The 20368-nt window shown below is 46.6% G+C and overlaps 1 protein-coding gene across 1 annotated transcript in view; it reads left to right on the top strand.

Moving 5' to 3' along the window:
- The window catches only part of LOC311231846 (phosphorylase b kinase regulatory subunit alpha, skeletal muscle isoform-like), a gene marked incomplete at both ends in the record, with an annotated part of 218579 nt that overhangs the window by 59640 nt on the left and 138571 nt on the right, over positions 1 to 20368 (top strand). Inside the window, 5 exons of the mRNA XM_084318467.1 lie at positions 770 to 892; positions 7696 to 7788; positions 8176 to 8283; positions 14185 to 14263; positions 18328 to 18462. Coding sequence (XP_084174593.1) covers positions 770 to 892; positions 7696 to 7788; positions 8176 to 8283; positions 14185 to 14263; positions 18328 to 18462 — 538 coding nt within the window. The remainder of the gene's footprint in view (positions 1 to 769; positions 893 to 7695; positions 7789 to 8175; positions 8284 to 14184; positions 14264 to 18327; positions 18463 to 20368) is intronic.

The raw sequence follows: 20368 nt of genomic DNA, 5'->3' as shown, positions 1-20368 counted from the left end.
TACATACAAAGCTCTAAATGGACAGGGACCTAGCTACATCGCCAACACTCTAATAAATTACACGCCAGCAAGAACACTGCGATCATCAGCTGCTGGACTACTAGAGGCTCCCAGAAACAGTCAAAAGAGGATCGGTAATGCAACCTTTATCAACTATGCCCCAAAACTGTGGAACAAACTACCCCAAAACATCAGGGAAGCCAACTCGCTAGACATCTTCAAAAGACTCTCTTTGCTCAGGCATTTCAATGAAACATCAGGGATATCCTGACACAAATTGTACTTACCTGCACTATTCTTACCCTGCCTACTTTTATACACTGCCTATCAAATTCATGTGTCGGTTCTATGTTAATTTTATCTCACTACCTCCTACTGTATGCACTGTAATTTTAAGAGAACTATTTGATCACACTTTTTACTTCTTACTGATGCACTGCTCTGTTGTATGTTAAATACCCTGTTGTATGTCCGTTCTATTTTATAATTTTTAGACTATTTTTAAACTGAATCATTTTAAACTATTTGTATTATTTGTATTACTGAATGAAACTGTAAACAGAGAGCCTATTGGGATGCTAGATCCTAATTTGAAACACTGTGATTTACCATACCTTGCTACCCGTCTATCTTTTTTATGCTCGCTTATGCCTGTATTTTTTTTTACTGTTGTGAAGCACTTTGAACTGCAACCTCTGTATGAAAAGTGCTATACAAATAAAGTTATTATTAAAGTTATTATACTAATGATTTCCTTGTGTATATTTAGGACCCAAATCGCCTCTACTACGAGGCCTCAGAACTGAAGAACTTTGAGAACATTGAGTGTGAGTGGCCTCTCTTCTGGACGTACCTCATCCTGGACGGACTCTTCAGCAACAGCCCGGAGCAGGTCAGCAGCATGTATGTTGTGTGTTGTGTGGGTGAAGGAACCAGTACTGGAGAGTCATTCAGTGGGCGGCAGGAGGCTGGGGGGGGGGGCGTCTCAATATTCATATTCACATTCCTAATAATGAAAGACTCAATCAAGTTTGATCAAATTGGTGGTGTTTTTAGCATTGAAAACGTGTATCCGGGCGGTTGGAACTTGTTGGGGCAACCGCTGCAGGAACAGCTCTCTGAATATGAAACATGGCTCTCAAACTCACCTCCCTGGTGGAACTACTGAGTGACCCCCACACTGCCATGTCTCTGGGCTGTGGCTTGGTGCTGCAGTGACCCCCACACACTGCCACGTCTCTGGGGGGCTGTGGCTTGGTGCTGCAGTGACCCCCACACACTGCCATGTCTCTGGGGGGCTGTGGCTTGGTGCTGCAGTGACCCCCACACACTGCCATGTCTCTGGGCTGTGGCTTGGTGCTGCAGTGACCCCCACACACTGCCATGTCTCTGGGCTGTGGCTTGGTGCTGCAGTGACCCCCACACACTGCCATGTCTCTGGGCTGTGGCTTGGTGCTGCAGTGACCCCCACACACTGCCATGTCTCTGGGCTGTGGCTTGGTGCTGCAGTGACCCCCACACTGCCATGTCTCTGGGCTGTGGCTTGGTGCTGCAGTGACCCCCACACACTGCCATGTCTCTGGGCTGTGGCTTGGTGCTGCAGTGACCCCCACACACTGCCATGTCTCTGGGCTGTGGCTTGGTGCTCAGTGACCCCCACACACTGCCATGTCTCTGGGCTGTGGCTTGGTGCTGAGTGACCCCCACACACTGCCATGTCTCTGGGGGGCTGTGGCTTGGTGCTGCAGTGACCCCCACACACTGCCATGTCTCTGGGCTGTGGCTTGGTGCTGCAGTGACCCCCACACACTGCCATGTCTCTGGGCTGTGGCTTGGTGCTGAGTGACCCCCTCACACTGCCATGTCTCTGGGGGGCTGTGGCTTGGTGCTGCAGTGACCCCCACACACTGCCATGTCTCTGGGCTGTGGCTTGGTGCTGCAGTGACCCCCACACACTGCCATGTCTCTGGGCTGTGGCTTGGTGCTGCAGTGACCCACACACACTGCCATGTCTCTGGGCTGTGGCTTGGTGCTGCAGTGACCCCCACACACTGCCATGTCTCTGGGCTGTGGCTTGGTGCTCAGTGACCCCCACACACTGCCATGTCTCTGGGCTGTGGCTTGGTGCTGCAGTGACCCCCACACACTGCCATGTCTCTGGGCTGTGGCTTGGTGCTGCAGTGACCCCCACACACTGCCATGTCTCTGGGGGGCTGTGGCTTGGTGCTGAGTGACCCCCACACACTGCCATGTCTCTGGGCTGTGGCTTGGTGCTGCAGTGACCCCCACACACTGCCATGTCTCTGGGCTGTGGCTTGGTGCTGCAGTGACCCCCACACACTGCCATGTCTCTGGGCTGTGGCTTGGTGCTGAGTGACCCCCACACACTGCCATGTCTCTGGGCTGTGGCTTGGTGCTGTGTGACCCCCACACACTGCCATGTCTCTGGGGGGCTGTGGCTTGGTGCTGAGTGACCCCCACACACTGCCATGTCTCTGGGCTGTGGCTTGGTGCTGCAGTGACCCCCACACACTGCCATGTCTCTGGGCTGTGGCTTGGTGCTGCAGTGACCCCCACACACTGCCATGTCTCTGGGCTGTGGCTTGGTGCTGAGTGACCCCCACACACTGCCATGTCTCTGGGCTGTGGCTTGGTGCTGCAGTGACCCCCACACACTGCCATGTCTCTGGGGGGCTGTGGCTTGGTGCTGAGTGACCCCCACACACTGCCATGTCTCTGGGGGGCTGTGGCTTGGTGCTGCAGTGACCCCCACACTGCCATGTCTCTGGGCTGTGGCTTGCAGAGCGTCATCACAGAGCGTCCTCACAGAGCGTCATCACAGAGCGTCATCACAGAGCAGAGCGTCATCACAGAGCGTCCTCACAGAGCATCATCACAGAGCATCATCACAGAGCGTCATCACAGAGCAGAGCGTCATCACAGAGCGTCATCACAGAGCGTCATCACAGAGCAGAGCGTCATCACAGAGCGTCATCACAGATCGTCATCACAGAGCGTCATCACAGTGACAAAATGGCATCCAATGTAATAAAAAAAGTCAACCAACGAATGCGATTCTTGTACCGGATCTCCTCTCTGGTAAACAAGAATACCCTGAAGACTCTAACAGGAGCACTCATTCAAGGGTACTACGACTATGCTTGCACCTCATGGTACCAAAGCACCTCAAAGGTGCTAAAAAACAAATTACAAACATCTCAAAACAAACTGGTCAGACTGCTTGACCTGACTCCTAGAACCCACCTCACCCTGCCCACTTTGACAACCTAGGATGGCTTAGAGTAGACGACAGAGTACAGCAACTTGCAATGGACCTGGGCCCTCATTCATCAACGTGTTCTACGCACAGATCTGTGCTTACCCTGTGCGTACAATCATTTCTAAGCAAAGAGTGGGATTCATCAATTTCGATTTGAACTTGACTTCGTGCTTACATCTACGCACAGGTCAGACCACACTTACCTGACGCCCAGTGGTAGAATATATTATTACAACAAGGAAATGAGCTTCTGTGCATAATAACACTGGCACATTCTGTACGAACCGTAGTTCATTATAGTTCATTGTAAAATAGCAACAGTAGTGTAATTATGGTCAAAACCCTATAAATAGCATTTGGAATAATAGATCTTTCTCTCAGAATGAATGCAGCATGGTTTATATAGCGTTATCGGAATATACGGGGTGTAGGCTACTGACTGACTGCGCTCCGCGTAGCTTGATTGATTGATTGATTGAAAAGTTTATTAACAGATTGCAGAATGGGTACAGTACAGTACAGCTCAGTACATACAATTGTTAATTGGGGATGCAGACCAACTTTCGTCTTGTTTACATCAGGGTCCCCCATTTTCAATTCATCATAAATCATAAAGCTCAACTCGTTATTATTCTGCGCAGACCGCAGAAAAACGGGAACGTTTTGATTATATTTAAAAGGCTTTACGTTAAACGAAACAAGTGGAACTTCGAAGCTGTAAGCAGAATACAAGTCATATGAATATAGTGTTCTTCCCCCTTTTTACTGTATAAGAAAGAATAGAAAACGCATTGCAATGACACTATAGTGGACAGACTATGTATATGATGGGATTCAAGTTCGCGTTTTTGTTGCTCATAGGCATGCTGTCAGAGTATGATATCTTAATCAAACATTCTAGAACATTTGTCGTCACAGATCATGTCCTAATAGAACATAGGCTATGGCATGGATCGTGATATTGTGTGGACTGTTATTATTACTGTACACCGGTACCACCCATTGTGACAACAGCCTTGTGAGTCCCGCACACAAACATGATGGAATTCAAGTTCATGTATTGAAAGGCAGGCTATCATACATGCAGTGAGATTCATTGTTCTTGTATATGCTCTCGTATTATATTGTTTATATAGGCTACCCAATACTGACATCAAAATAGATTGTAGTATGCCTCTAGAAATCATATGCAGCAGGTAGAAAATTGACGGGAGATCCATCGCGATTTGGAATAAAATTGAGGAGAACTTTAATCCCTGGGGTATTAATCAAACAACACGGGAAAAGGCAGTCATATTCCAGCGCGGTCTTTATTAGCCGACAACAAAATAGATGCATCTAAAAATCATATAGCCAATCGAACACAACTAATAAAGGCATTCATATTACAGCACGGTTATAATGACACACAACCAACGCCAAACAGTGGTCAACGAACGGTCTTTATTAGTATTTTGAGCTGTCCAGGCAGAATTGCAGCAATGGTCTTAGGGAGCCGTTGATATCTGACATCACCGTTTACGAGTCCGCCTTTTATTTATCCCACAATACGCGATAGTGTCTTCTTGGTTCGACAGCAGTGAACAATCTTCGTGGAGTTTCTCAGGGTTCCGCTCGGGTTCGTCCATTATTTCACATCCCATGGGGGGTGTTTCCTCATTTTCATGACCATATATGGATAATCATGCACGAGCATTGACGGTAGAACAAAGTGGTATTCATCAACACGGAGGACCATAGAGCCTGCGTACGCACGTGTGATGAATGCCGACTTCCCTGTGCGTACGCTAGTTCTACATTCCGTGCTTACGTGTGGAAGTAGGTCAAGTTCTACGTCCACGTTGATGAATGAGGGCCCAGATACACTACACCACTGAGGTACCCATGTACATGTCAAAATACTTCCCAAAGGTCAGTGAATACCACGATCACAACACCAGAGGGAGCTCCACAAATCATGTAAAACCCAGATTCGGCTCAAACAAGGGACAAAACACGTTTCGCAATTATGCCACATCAATGTGGAACGCCCTACCTAAAGCTGTAAAGGAATGTGAATCACTACCCACTTTCAAAAACACTCTAAAAAAACACCTACGTGAGACTGCAATTCGAAACTGGCCCCTACAAATGTCCTAACCTAGTTGTATAGTAAATGACCAAGTAAGGCTTTGTCAGTATTCCAATGTACAGTGGAAAATGTGTGTGTCCCCTACCCAATCCCCCCCCCCCCCCCCACCTCCAATGTACAGCCCTCACCCACCCACCCAACTCCACCCCACCCACCCAACCTCCTCCAATGTACAGTTTCTATGCCAAATGTATATACACTCTTTTTCTGGACACTTTTGTATCACAAACAGTACTGTATTTGCAAATCTGATATGTCATAAATGTATAGATGTAGCAGTACTGTCTATCTGTATGTCATGTATGTCATATATGTTATGATGAATTGAAAATGGGGGACCCTGATGTAAACAAGATGAAAGTCTTTCTCTGGTCTGCATCCCCTTAACAATTGTATGTATTGAGCTGTACTGTACTGTACCCATTCTGCAATCTGTTAATAAAGTTTTCAATCAATCAATCACAGAGCAGAGCGTCATCACAGAGCAGAGCGTCATCACAGAGCGTCATCACAGAGCGTCATCACTGAACATGATCCAACACTAAAATTCACACACAACAGTCCTATTTACACATAAACACACGGATGAACCAATACCGAACAACAAGTCCACGACCAAACACATCGAGTCTAACATTATTATAGTAGTAGGCAAATGCAACATTATCGCCACCGACCTGATGGTGAAGATCTGCCCAATTCTCAAAATCTGCATGTGAAAGAAGCAGTCTCCGCAGCAGGCTGCTTCGCCTTCTTTGTAAAACCAAAATTGGTTAGAAGGCTTACTTCTTTGATATTTCGTTTAACTTTCGACATTACGCTTTTTTGATGAAGTTTGATTTGTGCCTGCAGGCTGCAGCGCCGCCACGCTCCGAATGGTAAACGCAAGAATAGCATGTTGCCATCTATTACGAGTAGGGTATATCTGCAGTGCCGATATAGGGTATATCTGCAGTGCAGATTTATGCTATTGTCTATTACAGTGAATTAGTGCGCAAATCATTAATCATACATCAAAATAGCCTAATCTTATTATTATACACGATGATGATACAGAAAATTACAGAAAAATTAGAAATGCATGGCAAAAATAGCATTTATTTTCAGTAATTTAAAGACCCCCCAAAAATTCACAAATCATGTTTTCAGGGGAGCTGATGTCTGATCTAGGGGAGCCATGGCTCACCGAGCTCCCCCATGTGATTCACACCCTGAATCCCAAAAGCTACACCGTCTGATTATCTACTTGCTAAGCTATCCTGGTGCGGTTATTTCATGCTGACAAGTTGACGTCACACAGGTTACGCTATCCTAATTCAAGTAGCACAGTACCGTTAGCGCACGTGCACAAAACTCACACGCTCACGTGCACAAAACTCACACGCTTCAGGTGTCAATGTGTGACCTGAGCGGTTGATGTCTCTTTTTTTTCCAGATTTTTAAATGCATCCAAAACAGACAAACAAAGTGATTTATGAGTAACTTCAATGGGAAATAAAAGACGACAGAAGACCTAATGTTAAATATTAGACACGATTTATTTACAGATCTTGATGGTGACACAGGAGGTGCCGGATCCAATCAAATAGGGCGCCTGTCCCAACCTCGGGGGCCTGGAACATGCTCCTGAATTAGGAACACTCGCCTATTTGCCATTGACTCTCCAGAGTCAGCCACTAAACTATGGTGTATGTTTGTAGCTGTATTTGCATAAGCATTCTACCAAAGGCACGGTGGCACGGTGGTGTAGTGGTTAACACTGTCGCCTCACAGCAAGAAGGTCCAGGGTTCAATCCCCGCTTGGGGACCAGGTTTCCGCGATGCCAGGTACCCAGGTGGGGGATCTCCCGGGCCTTTCTGTGTGGAGTTTGCATGTTCTCCCCGTGCTCCCAAGGGTCCCCCACCCCCCCCCCCCCCCGATAAGAGAAACCCAATGGAAAAACATGCACAACAGATCGCTGACGCTGTTGCGTCCCTGACGAAGACGGGCAGGGGCACTTGGATTGGTCCCCGGGCGCGGCCCTCGCCGACGCCCCTATCTGCTCCCGGCTACCCATGGGGGGGGGGGGGGGGGATGACGACGGGATGGGTTAAGAGCAGAGCTCAATCGCATCGGCGACCCTGAGAAAGACAATTGCATGTGTGTGTATTCCTGTGTGTGTGTGCCGCCCATTGCATGTCGTTGCTAATAATATTATTATTATTATTATTATTATTAAACCATGTGCGTAGATGTTGCAGGTGTTTGAAACATCCATGGAAATCCTGTTCATCGTCACCTCAGGTGCAGGAGTACAGGGAGGCGCTGGAGGCGATCATGATCCACCGGGATGGCATGCGCCTGGTGCCAGAGCTCTACAGTGTCCCTGCTGATAAAGTAATCTCTCTCCCTTTCTCTCTCCCTTTCTCTTAACCCTTTCACTGCCCACACGACAGAAGGTTAACCCTTTACCATCACACTACAGACGGTTAACCGTCTGTAGTGTGATAGTAAAGGGTTAACCTTCTGTCGTGTGGGCAGTGAAAGGGTTAACCATTTGGTCGTGCGGTAGTGAAAGGGTTCATTCATTTTCCTTTTGAAGGGGTGTTCATAATGCTGAAATAACACTATCATAAACGTGACAAAGCATAAACATCTCTCTCTCTCTCTCTCTCTCTCTCTCTCTCTCTCTCTCTCTCTCTCTCTCTCTCTCTCTGGTGTGCACTGTCCACTGTCCATTGCCTTATGTGACTTGGCAGTGAATGTCTTTGTTTCTCCGTGCAGGTGGAGGAGGAGTGCACCAACCCCCACTCCGTGGAGCGGGTCGCCATGGGGAAGTGTCCGCTCATGTGGGGACAGTCACTCTACGTGTTGGGCAACCTACTAGCTGAGGTCAGACATGGTCTCCATGTGTCACAGGAGTTTATCTATCCAAGTGCTGAAAGACAGGAGTGTTTCTGCCCTCACGGGCACCTTGGGGTCAGGTGACAGTAGGTTTTAGAGTTAGGCATGTTAGGTGACAGTAGGTTTTAGAGTTAGGCATGTTAGGTGACAGTAGGTTTTAGAGTTAGGCATGTTAGGTGACAGTAGGTTTTAGAGTTAGGCATGTTAGGTGACAGTAGGTTTTAGAGTTAGGCATGTTAGAGTTAGGTGACAGTAGGTTTTAGAGTTAGGCATGTTAGGGTTAGGTGACAGTAGGTTTTAGAGTTAGGCATGTTAGGTGACAGTAGGTTTTAGAGTTAGGCATGTTAGGTGACAGTAGGTTTTAGAGTCAGGCATGTTAGAGTTAGGTGACAGTAGGTTTTAGAGTTAGGCATGTTAGGGTTAGGTGACAGTAGGTTTTAGAGTTAGGCATGTTAGGGTCAGGTGACAGTAGGTTTTAGAGTTAGGCATGTTAGGTGACAGTAGGTTTTAGAGTTAGGCATGTTAGGTGACAGTAGGTTTTAGAGTTAGGCATGTTAGGTGACAGTAGGTTTTAGAGTCAGGCATGTTAGGGTCAGGTGACAGTAGGTTTTAGAGTTAGGCATGTTAGGTGACAGTAGGTTTTAGAGTTAGGCATGTTAGGGTTAGGTGACAGTAGGTTTTAGAGTTAGGCATGTTAGGGTTAGGTGACAGTAGGTTTTAGAGTTAGGCATGTTAGGGTCAGGTGACAGTAGGTTTTAGAGTTAGGCATGTTAGGGTCAGGTGACAGTAGGTTTTAGAGTTAGGCATGTTAGGTGACAGTAGGTTTTAGAGTTAGGCATGTTAGGTGACAGTAGGTTTTAGAGTTAGGCATGTTAGTGTTAGGTGACAGTAGGTTTTAGAGTTAGGCATGTTAGGTGACAGTAGGTTTTAGAGTCAGGCATGTTAGGGTCAGGTGACAGTAGGTTTTAGAGTTAGGCATGTTAGGTGACAGTAGGTTTTAGAGTTAGGCATGTTAGGGTTAGGTGACAGTAGGTTTTAGAGTTAGGCATGTTAGGGTTAGGTGACAGTAGGTTTTAGAGTTAGGCATGTTAGGTGACAGTAGGTTTTAGAGTTAGGCATGTTAGGTGACAGTAGGTTTTAGAGTCAGGCATGTTAGAGTTAGGTGACAGTAGGTTTTAGAGTTAGGCATGTTAGGGTTAGGTGACAGTAGGTTTTAGAGTTAGGCATGTTAGGGTTAGGTGACAGTAGGTTTTAGAGTTAGGCATGTTAGGTGACAGTAGGTTTTAGAGTCAGGCATGTTAGGGTCAGGTGACAGTAGGTTTTAGAGTTAGGCATGTTAGGGTCAGGTGACAGTAGGTTTTAGAGTTAGGCATGTTAGGTGACAGTAGGTTTTAGAGTTAGGCATGTTAGGGTTAGGTGACAGTAGGTTTTAGAGTTAGGCATGTTAGGGTTAGGTGACAGTAGGTTTTAGAGTTAGGCATGTTAGGGTCAGGTGACAGTAGGTTTTAGAGTTAGGCATGTTAGGGTTAGGTTAAAAAGAATGGCTGCAGTCCCGGGCTAAAAGCGAGCCTCGAGAGTTAGAGCTCTGAGTAGCTCAGCTTGTACAGTTAGAGCTCTGAGTAGCTCAGCTTGTACAGTTAGAGTTCTGAGTAGCTCAGCTTGTACAGTTAGAGTTCTGAGTAGCTCAGCTTGTACAGTTAGAGCTCTGAGTAGCTCAGCTTGTACAGTTAGAGTTCTGAGTAGCTCAGCTTGTACAGTTAGAGTTCTGAGTAGCTCAGCTTGTACAGTTAGAGCTCTGAGTAGCTCAGCTTGTACAGTTAGAGTTCTGAGTAGCTCAGCTTGTACAGTTAGAGCTCTGAGTAGCTCAGCTTGTACAGTTAGAGCTCTGAGTAGCTCAGCTTGTGTCAGTTCCCCAGAAGCAAAGCAAATACCCAAAACAGCCACAAATTCACTGCACAAAATCCTGACCCAGATTGGAAAGAATGCCAGGATGAAAAATTAACTACTGGTTACTAAAAAGAGTAGTACAAGTGTTAAAAACAAATAAAAAGACAGGGTACAAACAACTGAACAGAGACAATAGACGTGCTGCCATATTGGATTCTCCCTCCAAGAAGTGTTCCACTTCTTCTAACATGTTTTTTTCCTCTGCCTCTTCCTCATTTCCTCTTGACATTTCACTGAGGAAATGAGAACGAGACATGAGGAGGAGATGCGAGCTCACATCTAGAACCCTTTGACCAGTACAAAGAGACATGAGGAGGAGATGCGAGCTCACATCTAGAACCCTTTGACCAGTGCAAAGAGACATGAGGAGGAGATGCGAGCTCACATCTAGAACCCTTTGACCAGTACAAAGAGACATGAGGAGGAGATGTGAGCTCACATCTAGAACCCTTTGACCAGTGCAAAGAGACATGAGGAGGAGATGTGAGCTCACATCTAGAACCATTTGACCAGTACAAAGAGACATGAGGAGGAGATGTGAGCTCACATCTAGAACCCTTTGACCAGTACAAAGAGACATGAGGAGGAGATGTGAGCTCACATCTAGAACCATTTGACCAGTACAAAGAGACATGAGGAGGAGATGTGAGCTCACATCTAGAACCCTTTGACCAGTGCAAAGAGACATGAGGAGGAGATGCGAGCTCACATCTAGAACCCTTTGACCAGTACAAAGAGACATGAGGAGGAGATGTGAGCTCACATCTAGAACCCTTTGACCAGTACAAAGAGACATGAGGAGGAGATGCGAGCTCACATCTAGAACCCTTTGACCAGTACAAAGAGAGATGAGGGGGAGATGTGAGCTCACATCTAGAACCCTTTGACCAGTACAAAGAAACATGAGGAGGAGATGCGAGCTCACATCTAGAACCCTTTGACCAGTACAAAGAGACATGAGGAGGAGATGCGAGCTCACATCTAGAACCCTTTGACCAGTACAAAGAGACATGAGGAGGAGATGTGAGCTCACATCTAGAACCCTTTGACCAGTACAAAGAGACATGAGGAGGAGATGCGAGCTCACATCTAGAACCCTTTGACCAGTGCAAAGAGACATGAGGAGGAGATGCGAGCTCACATCTAGAACCCTTTGACCAGTACAAAGAGACATGAGGAGGAGATGTGAGCTCACATCTAGAACCCTTTGACCAGTACAAAGAGACATGAGGAGGAGATGTGAGCTCACACCCCCCCACTACCCCTCCATACGCATACGTCTGTCTCAAGACTAGTCCTGCATGTATCAACAAATGCATATGTTGGTGAATGTATGTGTGCCATTATTACTACCAAATGTAATAATTGTGGAATATTACTATAATGAGCTGTATGTGTATGAACCAAGCATCCTATGTGAAGCACTTTGGTTGACAAGTGTCATGTTTAAATGTGCTATATAAATCTATTTGATTGATTGATTGAGTCAGCTTGGACCCCATTGACTTGCTCTGTGGAGTACATTCAGTCAGCTCTGACCCCATTGACTTGCACTGTGGAGAGTTGAGCTTATAGGACTAGATAGTACAATCCCTTAGATAATCAGCACTTGGTAGTGAATGGGGTAGTGGTAAAAGCTTCACTGGGGTCTTCAGGTGGGCACCCTCCTTCATTGGTGTTTCATTGACAGGCCCACGACACCTCCGAAGGGCTCAACGGCAACACCTGGCGTCCCAGGTGTGCCCCCTCTGCTTTTACCCCTTGATGGTAATTTTGCAGCCCAGTTGGGGTCATTTCTCTTGATCCATAGCCATCTGCTGCTTCCTTCGGCAGCCTCTGGTCTAAGTCAACCTGCATTCTCCAGTCCCGGGCAGTGTCTAGGAGGGTTGCTTCTACTATTGCAGATGGCTTTGCTGGGAGCTGTCCTGCTCTTACAAAAGGGGTAGTGTTTGAATGTCTAGGCATTGGGGGAGGGAGGGCATTGTTGGTAGTTCTCCTTCCTTCCAGGGTGATTGCCAGTTGTCTTAGGACCTGGTTGTGTCTCCAGGTGTAGCGCCCTTGGGACAAACTGGTTTTGCAGCCGGTGAGGATGTGCCTCAGTGTTGCAGGGGTTTGGCAAAGCGCACAAGAAGGATCTTCTCCAAACCACTGGTTTAGGTTCTTGGGCGTGGGAAGAACATCATAGGTGGCTCTGATGACAAAGCTGATTTGGCTTCCTTCCATCTCCCAAAGATCCTTCCATGTGAGCTTACGATGCTCCAGGTTTTCCCAGCTAGTCCACTGGCCCTGTTTGGACTGTGAGACTGACTTCACGCATCTGTCTGCCTCCTCTTGTTGCCGAACCTGAGCCACCACCAGCTTTCTCCTCTGGGTTGATGTTGCCTTGTGCCATGTGGGTCGACTTGTCCCAAGTCCAAACCCACCTCTTCCATGCTGCACCTGTCCTACAATGTCTCCATGCCTGAGAGCAGATTTTGCTTGCTGTATGGCCTCAGATGGGATCCATTTCCTCCCAGTTGCCAGACAGGGAGCAGCCGCTCGGATCACTTCATCTTGAGACTCGGTCAGGGTCATGTTCAGCCTCACTTTGGTGCATTTAAACTCCTCTATGAGGCTACAGACAGGCAATTCCAGGGCCTGTGTCCATACAAGCCGATGTTGCTGAGGCAACACGGGAGGCCAAGCCACTTCTTGATTTATGAACCGACTGTCCTCTCCAGATTCTCGACTTTGATCATGGGGATCTCGTAGCAGACCGTTAGAGGCCACATCAGGTGGGGGATCAATCCAAACTGCAGGCACCACAGTTTCAACTTTCCAGGGAGCAAGGTCTTGTCTATGCTGACAAGGCCTTTGATGGTTTCTTCCCTCAGCTGATCACTCTGGTCTGAGTCTTTGAGGTTTGCGTTGTACCATCGCCCTAGGCTCTTGACTGGCAGTTCTGACACCAAAGGAATGGGTGTATCCTTGATGCGGAACCTCTGGTCCACAAGTTTTCCTTTGACGATGGATATGCTCCTGGATTTGCTGGGTTTGAACTTCATCCGTGCCCATGTAATGTAATGTTGGCATGACGCTTTCCCAGCAGATGTTTGGTGCATGCGATGGTTGAGGTCAAGGTGGTCATGTCATCCATGTAGGTGCGAATAGGAGGTAGTCAGCTCTGACCCCATTGACGTGCTCTGTGGAGTAGATTCAGTCAGCTCTGACCCCATTGACGTGCTCTGTGGAGTACATTCAGTCAGCCCTGGCCCCATTGACTTGCACTGTGGAGTACATTCAGTCAGCCCTGGCCCCATTGACTTGCACTGTGGAGTACATTCAGTCAGCTCTGACCCCATTGACTTGCACTGTGGAGTACATTCAGTCAGCTCTGACCCCATTGACTTGCACTGTGGAGTAGATTCAGTCAGCTCTGACCCCATTGACTTGCACTGTGGAGTACATTCAGTCAGCCCTGGCCCCATTGACTTGCACTGTGGAGTACATTCTGCTGACCCCATTGACGTGCACTGTGGAGTACATTCTGCTGACCCCATTGACGTGCACTGTGGAGTACATTCTGCTGACCCCATTGACTTGCACTGTGGAGTACATTCTGCTGACCCCCAGTCTGCCGCCGGCCTACGCTGTCTCACGAGACACCGCCCGCCGGGACGCTCCTGTGGAGCACGAGGAGCGCTCCTGCTCGCACCTGTCGAACATTCCTGTATTTCTATCACCCTGTCTGCATGGCACCTGTTGGAACATTAAACAACCTAACCCGCTCCATTCTCTCCTCCCTGTGTTCTGCTCTTGGGCTCCAGTTAAACGCCACCCTAGCAGGGCTAGGGCTCCAACATTCAGAACTACCCGTTTAGTATGCAGGTCTTTTAAATACTATACTTTAAACAGTATTCCCAGAGTCTGCTATGTCTGCTGTAACGTAGCTGTGTTTTTCAGGGGTTTTTAGCACCAGGAGAAATCGATCCGCTCAACAGGCGACTGTCGACTGTCCCAAAGAATGACCTGGTGGTCCAAGGTGAGACCCTGTGTTGTGCTGCTGTTATCACCCTTCCATCTCAAATCTGTCTGATTTTAGTTTTTCATAGTTGATTCTTATCCTGCGTATATCCAGCGTTCACGGTATAGTTCAGATCTTTGACACGATCCACGCTGCTCCTCATCCCTTCTCACAATAGCTCAGGATAGTTAGCCACAAAAACGAATGCAAAGTCAACGGGGGTTGAGCTCCTGTACCAGTCGACAGGGACATCTACCTGTGTGCACCGTGCAGTCGATTTCAGTCAGCCTGACCGACAGCAGCAGCTTGACCCCATTGACTTTGCATTGGTTTGTGTCTAAATAGCCGGAGCTAGAATGAGGAAGAGCATGGATTGCACTGAGATAGGACTCTACGGATCAACATCATCATTGGTGAGTAAGAAATAGGGCTTGGGTTAAAGAAATAACTTTAATATCTTCCTTTAATGTAGTTTGCTATTTCTATAATGCATGCCTCCACCTCCACCATAGTCCTGTCAGTACTGCCTGTGTGCCTCTATTAAAGCTCTTATTTAGGGTAGATGGAGTCAGGCATGAAAGGAGTGAATGTGGGGTGGATAACGTTACTGACCCCTTGTCTCTGTACTGGTCTATAGCCATGATCAACCCCTTGTCTCTGTACTGCTGGTCTATAGCCATGATCAACCCCTTGTCTCTGTACTGGTCTATATCCATGATCAACCCCTTGTCTCTGTACTGGTCTATAGCCATGATCAACCCCTTGTCTCTGTACTGGTCTATAGCCATGATCAACCTCTTGTCTCTGTACTGGTCTATAGCCATGATCAACCCCTTGTCTCTGTACTGGTCTATAGCCATGATCAACCGCTTGTCTCTGTACTGGTCTATAACCATGATCAACCCCTTGTCTCTGTACTGGTCTATAGCCATGATCAACCCCTTGTCTCTGTACTGCTGGTCTATAACCATGATCAACCCCTTGTCTCTGTACTGCTGGTCTATAACCATGATCAACCCCTTGTCTCTGTACTGGTCTATATCCATGATCAACCTCTTGTCTCTGTACTGGTCTATAGCCATGATCAACCCCTTGTCTCTGTACTGGTCTATAGCCATGATCAACCCCTTGTCTCTGTACTGGTCTATAACCATGATCAACCTCTTGTCTCTGTACTGGTCTATAGCCATGATCAACCCCTTGTCTCTGTACTGGTCTATAGCCATGATCAACCTCTTGTCTCTGTACTGGTCTATAGCCATGATCAACCTCTTGTCTCTGTACTGGTCTATAACCATGATCAACCCCTTGTCTCTGTACTGCTGGTCTATAACCATGATCAACCCCTTGTCTCTGTACTGGTCTATAGCCATGATCAACCCCTTGTCTCTGTACTGGTCTATATCCATGATCAACCTCTTGTCTCTGTACTGGTCTATAACCATGATCAACCCCTTGTCTCTGTACTGGTCTATAGCCATGATCAACCCCTTGTCTCTGTACTGGTCTATAGCCATGATCAACCCCTTGTCTCTGTACTGGTCTATAGCCATGATCAACCCCTTGTCTCTGTACTGGTCTATAGTCATGATCAACCTCTTGTCTCTGTACTGGTCTATAGCCATGATCAACCCCTTGTCTCTGTACTGCTGGTCTATATCCATGATCAACCCCTTGTCTCTGTACTGGTCTATAGCCATGATCAACCCCTTGTCTCTGTACTGGTCTATAGCCATGATCAACCCCTTGTCTCTGTACTGCTGGTCTATAGCCATGATCAACCCCTTGTCTCTGTACTGGTCTATAGCCATGATCAACCCCTTGTCTCTGTACTGCTGGTCTATAGCCATGATCAACCCCTTGTCTCTGTACTGGTCTATAACCATGATCAACCCCTTGTCTCTGTACTGGTCTATAGCCATGATCAACCCCTTGTCTCTGTACTGGTCTATAACCATGATCAACCCCTTGTCTCTGTACTGGTCTATAGCCATGATCAACCCCTTGTCTCTGTACTGGTCTATAACCATGATCAACCCCTTGTCTCTGTACTGGTCTATAGCCATGATCAACCTCTTGTCTCTGTACTGGTCTATAGCCATGATCAACCCCTTGTCTCTGTACTGGTCTATAACCATGATCAACCTCTTGTCTCTGTACTGGTCTATAACCATGATCAACCCCTTGTCTCTGTACTGGTCTATAACCATGATCAACCCCTTGTCTCTGTACTGGTCTATAGCCATGATCAACCTCTTGTCTCTGTACTGGTCTATAACCATGATCAACCCCTTGTCTCTGTACTGGTCTATAGCCATGATCAACCTCTTGTCTCTGTACTGGTCTATAGCCATGATCAACCTCTTGTCTCTGTACTGCTGGTCTATAGCCATGATCAACCCCTTGTCTCTGTACTGGTCTATAACCATGATCAACCCCTTGTCTCTGTACTGCTGGTCTATAGCCATGATCAACCCCTTGTCTCTGTACTGGTCTATAGTCATGATCAACCTCTTGTCTCTGTACTGGTCTATAGCCATGATCAACCTCTTGTCTCTGTACTGGTCTATAGCCATGATCAACCCCTTGTCTCTGTACTGGTCTATAGTCATGATCAACCCATTGTCTCTGTACTGATCTATAGTCATGATCAACCTCTTGTCTCTGTACTGGTCTATAGCCATGATCAACCCCTTGTCTCTGTACTGGTCTATAACCATGATCAACCCATTGTCTCTGTACTGATCTATAGTCATGATCAACCTCTTGTCTCTGTACTGGTCTATAGCCATGATCAACCTCTTGTCTCTGTACTGGTCTATAACCATGATCAACCCCTTGTCTCTGTACTGGTCTATAGTCATGATCAACCTCTTGTCTCTGTACTTGTCTATAACCATGATCAACCCATTGTCTCTGTACTGATCTATAGTCATGATCAACCTCTTGTCTCTGTACTGGTCTATAACCATGATCAACCCATTGTCTCTGTACTGATCTATAGTCATGATCAACCTCTTGTCTCTGTACTGGTCTATAACCATGATCAACCCCTTGTCTCTGTACTGGTCTATAACCATGATCAACCCCTTGTCTCTGTACTGGTCTATAGCCATGATCAACCCCTTGTCTCTGTACTGGTCTATAACCATGATAAGGCAAGTGAGGCGTCCCGCATTTTGAAAACCTTTTATTTTTCTCAACTTACACCTTTTACAGTTAAGTATTCTTTTTTTTTTCTTTTTTTACATTTTTTTAAGTGGTATGAAATAATTCCTCACTCGCCTGGTGGTGGAAGTTAAGAGTGATCCAGGAAGCAAAGGGGGATCTTGAAACAGAAATATGTTAATTCACAGCATAACACGTAGACAAAGGCTTTAACAGAAAACAGCCTCCCACAAACTATCCCTTTAAGGTCATGGCATTTTGACAGTATCTAGCTTCTGCATTGTGATGTATTTCATGGCATTTTGGGAGTATCTAGCTTCTGCATTGTGATGTATTTCATGGCATTTTGGGAGTATCTAGCTTCTGCATTGTGATGTATTTCATGGCATTTTGGGAGTATCTAGCTTCTGCATTGTGATGTATTTCATGGTATTTTGAGAGTATCTAGCTTCTGCATTGTGATGTATTTCCGAGTGAAACAAGATAGGCAGGTGGGACATAACGTTCGGAGGAATTTGATTTGATTGTTGAAAACATCGGGGTGCCTGTGTCACTAGATTAGTGTTGGTATATCATGGTGCCTTGGGCCAAGGGACATTTCTGTATGTGTCGTATACATAATTGGCTAAGAAAGTGATTTTGTATTCTGAAAATATATGGTGTAATAATATATTGTTTTTTATTTAAAATGTTTAGCCCTCTTGGTTTTATGGCTTTACCTGCACAATTTTTACTTGACCTTGTCTTTATTTTGTGGGGAAAATGAATATCCTCATATTGTACAATGCTGATATTGTATCAATTAAGATCATACTGAGATATTGATCTCTTCAATCTGTGTGTGTGTGTGTGTGTGTGTGTGTGTGTGTGTGTGTGTGTGTGTGTGTGTGTGTGTGTGTTGTGTGTGAGTACAGTGTCCATCGTGGCAGAAAATGAGGAGATCAAGCAGCTGTTGTTTCGCCATGGTATCCAATCAGAAACCATGAGGGAGGTGCAGCCAATCAGAGTGCAGCCAGCCCGTGTGCTCAGCCACATCTACGCTAGAATGGGTGGGTACACACACACACACACACACACACACACACACACACACACACACACACACACACACACACACACACACACACACACACACACACACACACACACACACACACACACACACACACACACACACACACACACACCTTGAGATTTTTTTTTTTTTTTTATTGATCTTTTTCCCCCTCCTTTTTCCTCCGATTTTCCCCCATCCCAATGTTAGTCGTTATGCCAATTCCCAATCCCCTTCCTGGTCGCTGCGCACTTACCCCCCACAGTCTGTGAGAGTGGAGGCGATCACGTGCTTCCTCCGACACACGTCCAGCCAATCAACCGCTTCTTTTCACCTGGCAGCGCGGACTCTCACTGAGAGCGTGTAACGTGTGGAAGGATCACACTACCGCCCTTAGATCCTATCCGCGCGTAACTGGTCTAAGGTCACCCTCTGTGTCGTCGTCGTGCATTGGAAGTGAAGACTCAGTCGTGGCCATTTCAGTATTTAATTCTGTTGGCAATACAGATAACACCATTATCATTTGTCCACAGGATGGCGCCAAAACAGCTAGCAGGCCCTTTCAGCATTCCAGATAGTCTCAATGGCATTTTTAATCAAACATTGAAATAACACATTTATAATGAAACAAAGATAATACAAAATAAACAATAGGATCCCTTAAATTACCTGTTGGCAATACAGATAACACCATTATCATTTGTCCACAGGATGGCGCCAAAACAGCTAGCAGGCTGCAATGGGGAAATATGCCATCACGTCAGGTTGAGGCCTACATGTAACTCTCAGACCATAACTACTAGTTCAATCACATGTGTCATACAAAAGAGTTCGCCACCACAGCTAAACCACATTACAAAAAGTGCAGAATTGTTCACATTAACACAGTTACCACTATATACAATTCCGGTTCATTGCCCGACAACTTATTTACAATAGTGCGTTCTTTTAGACCTGATATATTTACAGACACTGACGCACAGACACTTTCAGCATTCCAGATAGTCTGGCGCGAAAGGGGAGGTGCAAGGGGAAATACGTCACTTCGGCAGGAAGTGACAACGGCTTCAAAATAAAAGACTATGAGTAAAAGATAATAATAAACAAATTAAAGTAATAACGTTAGGGAGGGATCTTTGTGGAATACAACATTAGTATATTTTATATACCTGCTACATACTCCCCCCCTGAATTCCGCTAAAATCCCGAACCTACAGGACACACTAACTGGGACCTCCAACACTACGTCAGAACCGGCACGGGTTTACCTGAAGATACACATCTTCAAAATCAACTATAAGTTACCTGTCAGACAGGTTCAGAGAAAACAAAAGGGTGTACAGTCCTATGTTCCTCCTAGAATCACTCGGTGCCTTGTACACCAAACCACCCGGCCTACTCGAATCCCATACCTCATCTGTGAGCACATGTGGTAAATACGCCACTTACAGTGTCACAGTGCAAGATAAAATAAAAATCAATGAAACAAAAAAACTGAAAGAGATAGCACAGAAAGCCTAGGACAGAGTTAGAAGAGACTGGGAACTCCTACCAACCGAACGGCCTCTGAACCATCGTCTCTATCAAACGGTTGACTCTTCTAACCACCCTGCCAGCCTGTGTCCTGACTACACCCTCTGTGCCCCTCAGTGTAGGTGCACGGCAGTCTCGGTCCCGCTCTACAATGGCCGGAATGACTACCGGAACAACGGTCGGGGCCCTTGGCACTGCGTCTGATGTGTCAACTGTAGACACTGGTCTGGAGGACTGGGCACTACTTGCATCAACCACCGACACTGTCTCTATATCAGACTGATCTTCGTCCACATCAGCTATGTCACAGGAGCCATGACTGGTAGCCTCTTCAGCCCCACCCAACACCCATGCCTCCGCCCTATCCT

Source organism: Notolepis coatsorum, assembly GCF_963971535.1.
Source record: "Notolepis coatsorum genome assembly, chromosome: 7".
In the NCBI taxonomy this organism is placed as follows: Eukaryota; Metazoa; Chordata; class Actinopteri; order Aulopiformes; family Paralepididae; genus Notolepis; species Notolepis coatsorum.
The sequence above is the reverse complement of the archived record's forward strand: the minus strand, read 5'-3'. Positions and strand labels throughout refer to the sequence as shown.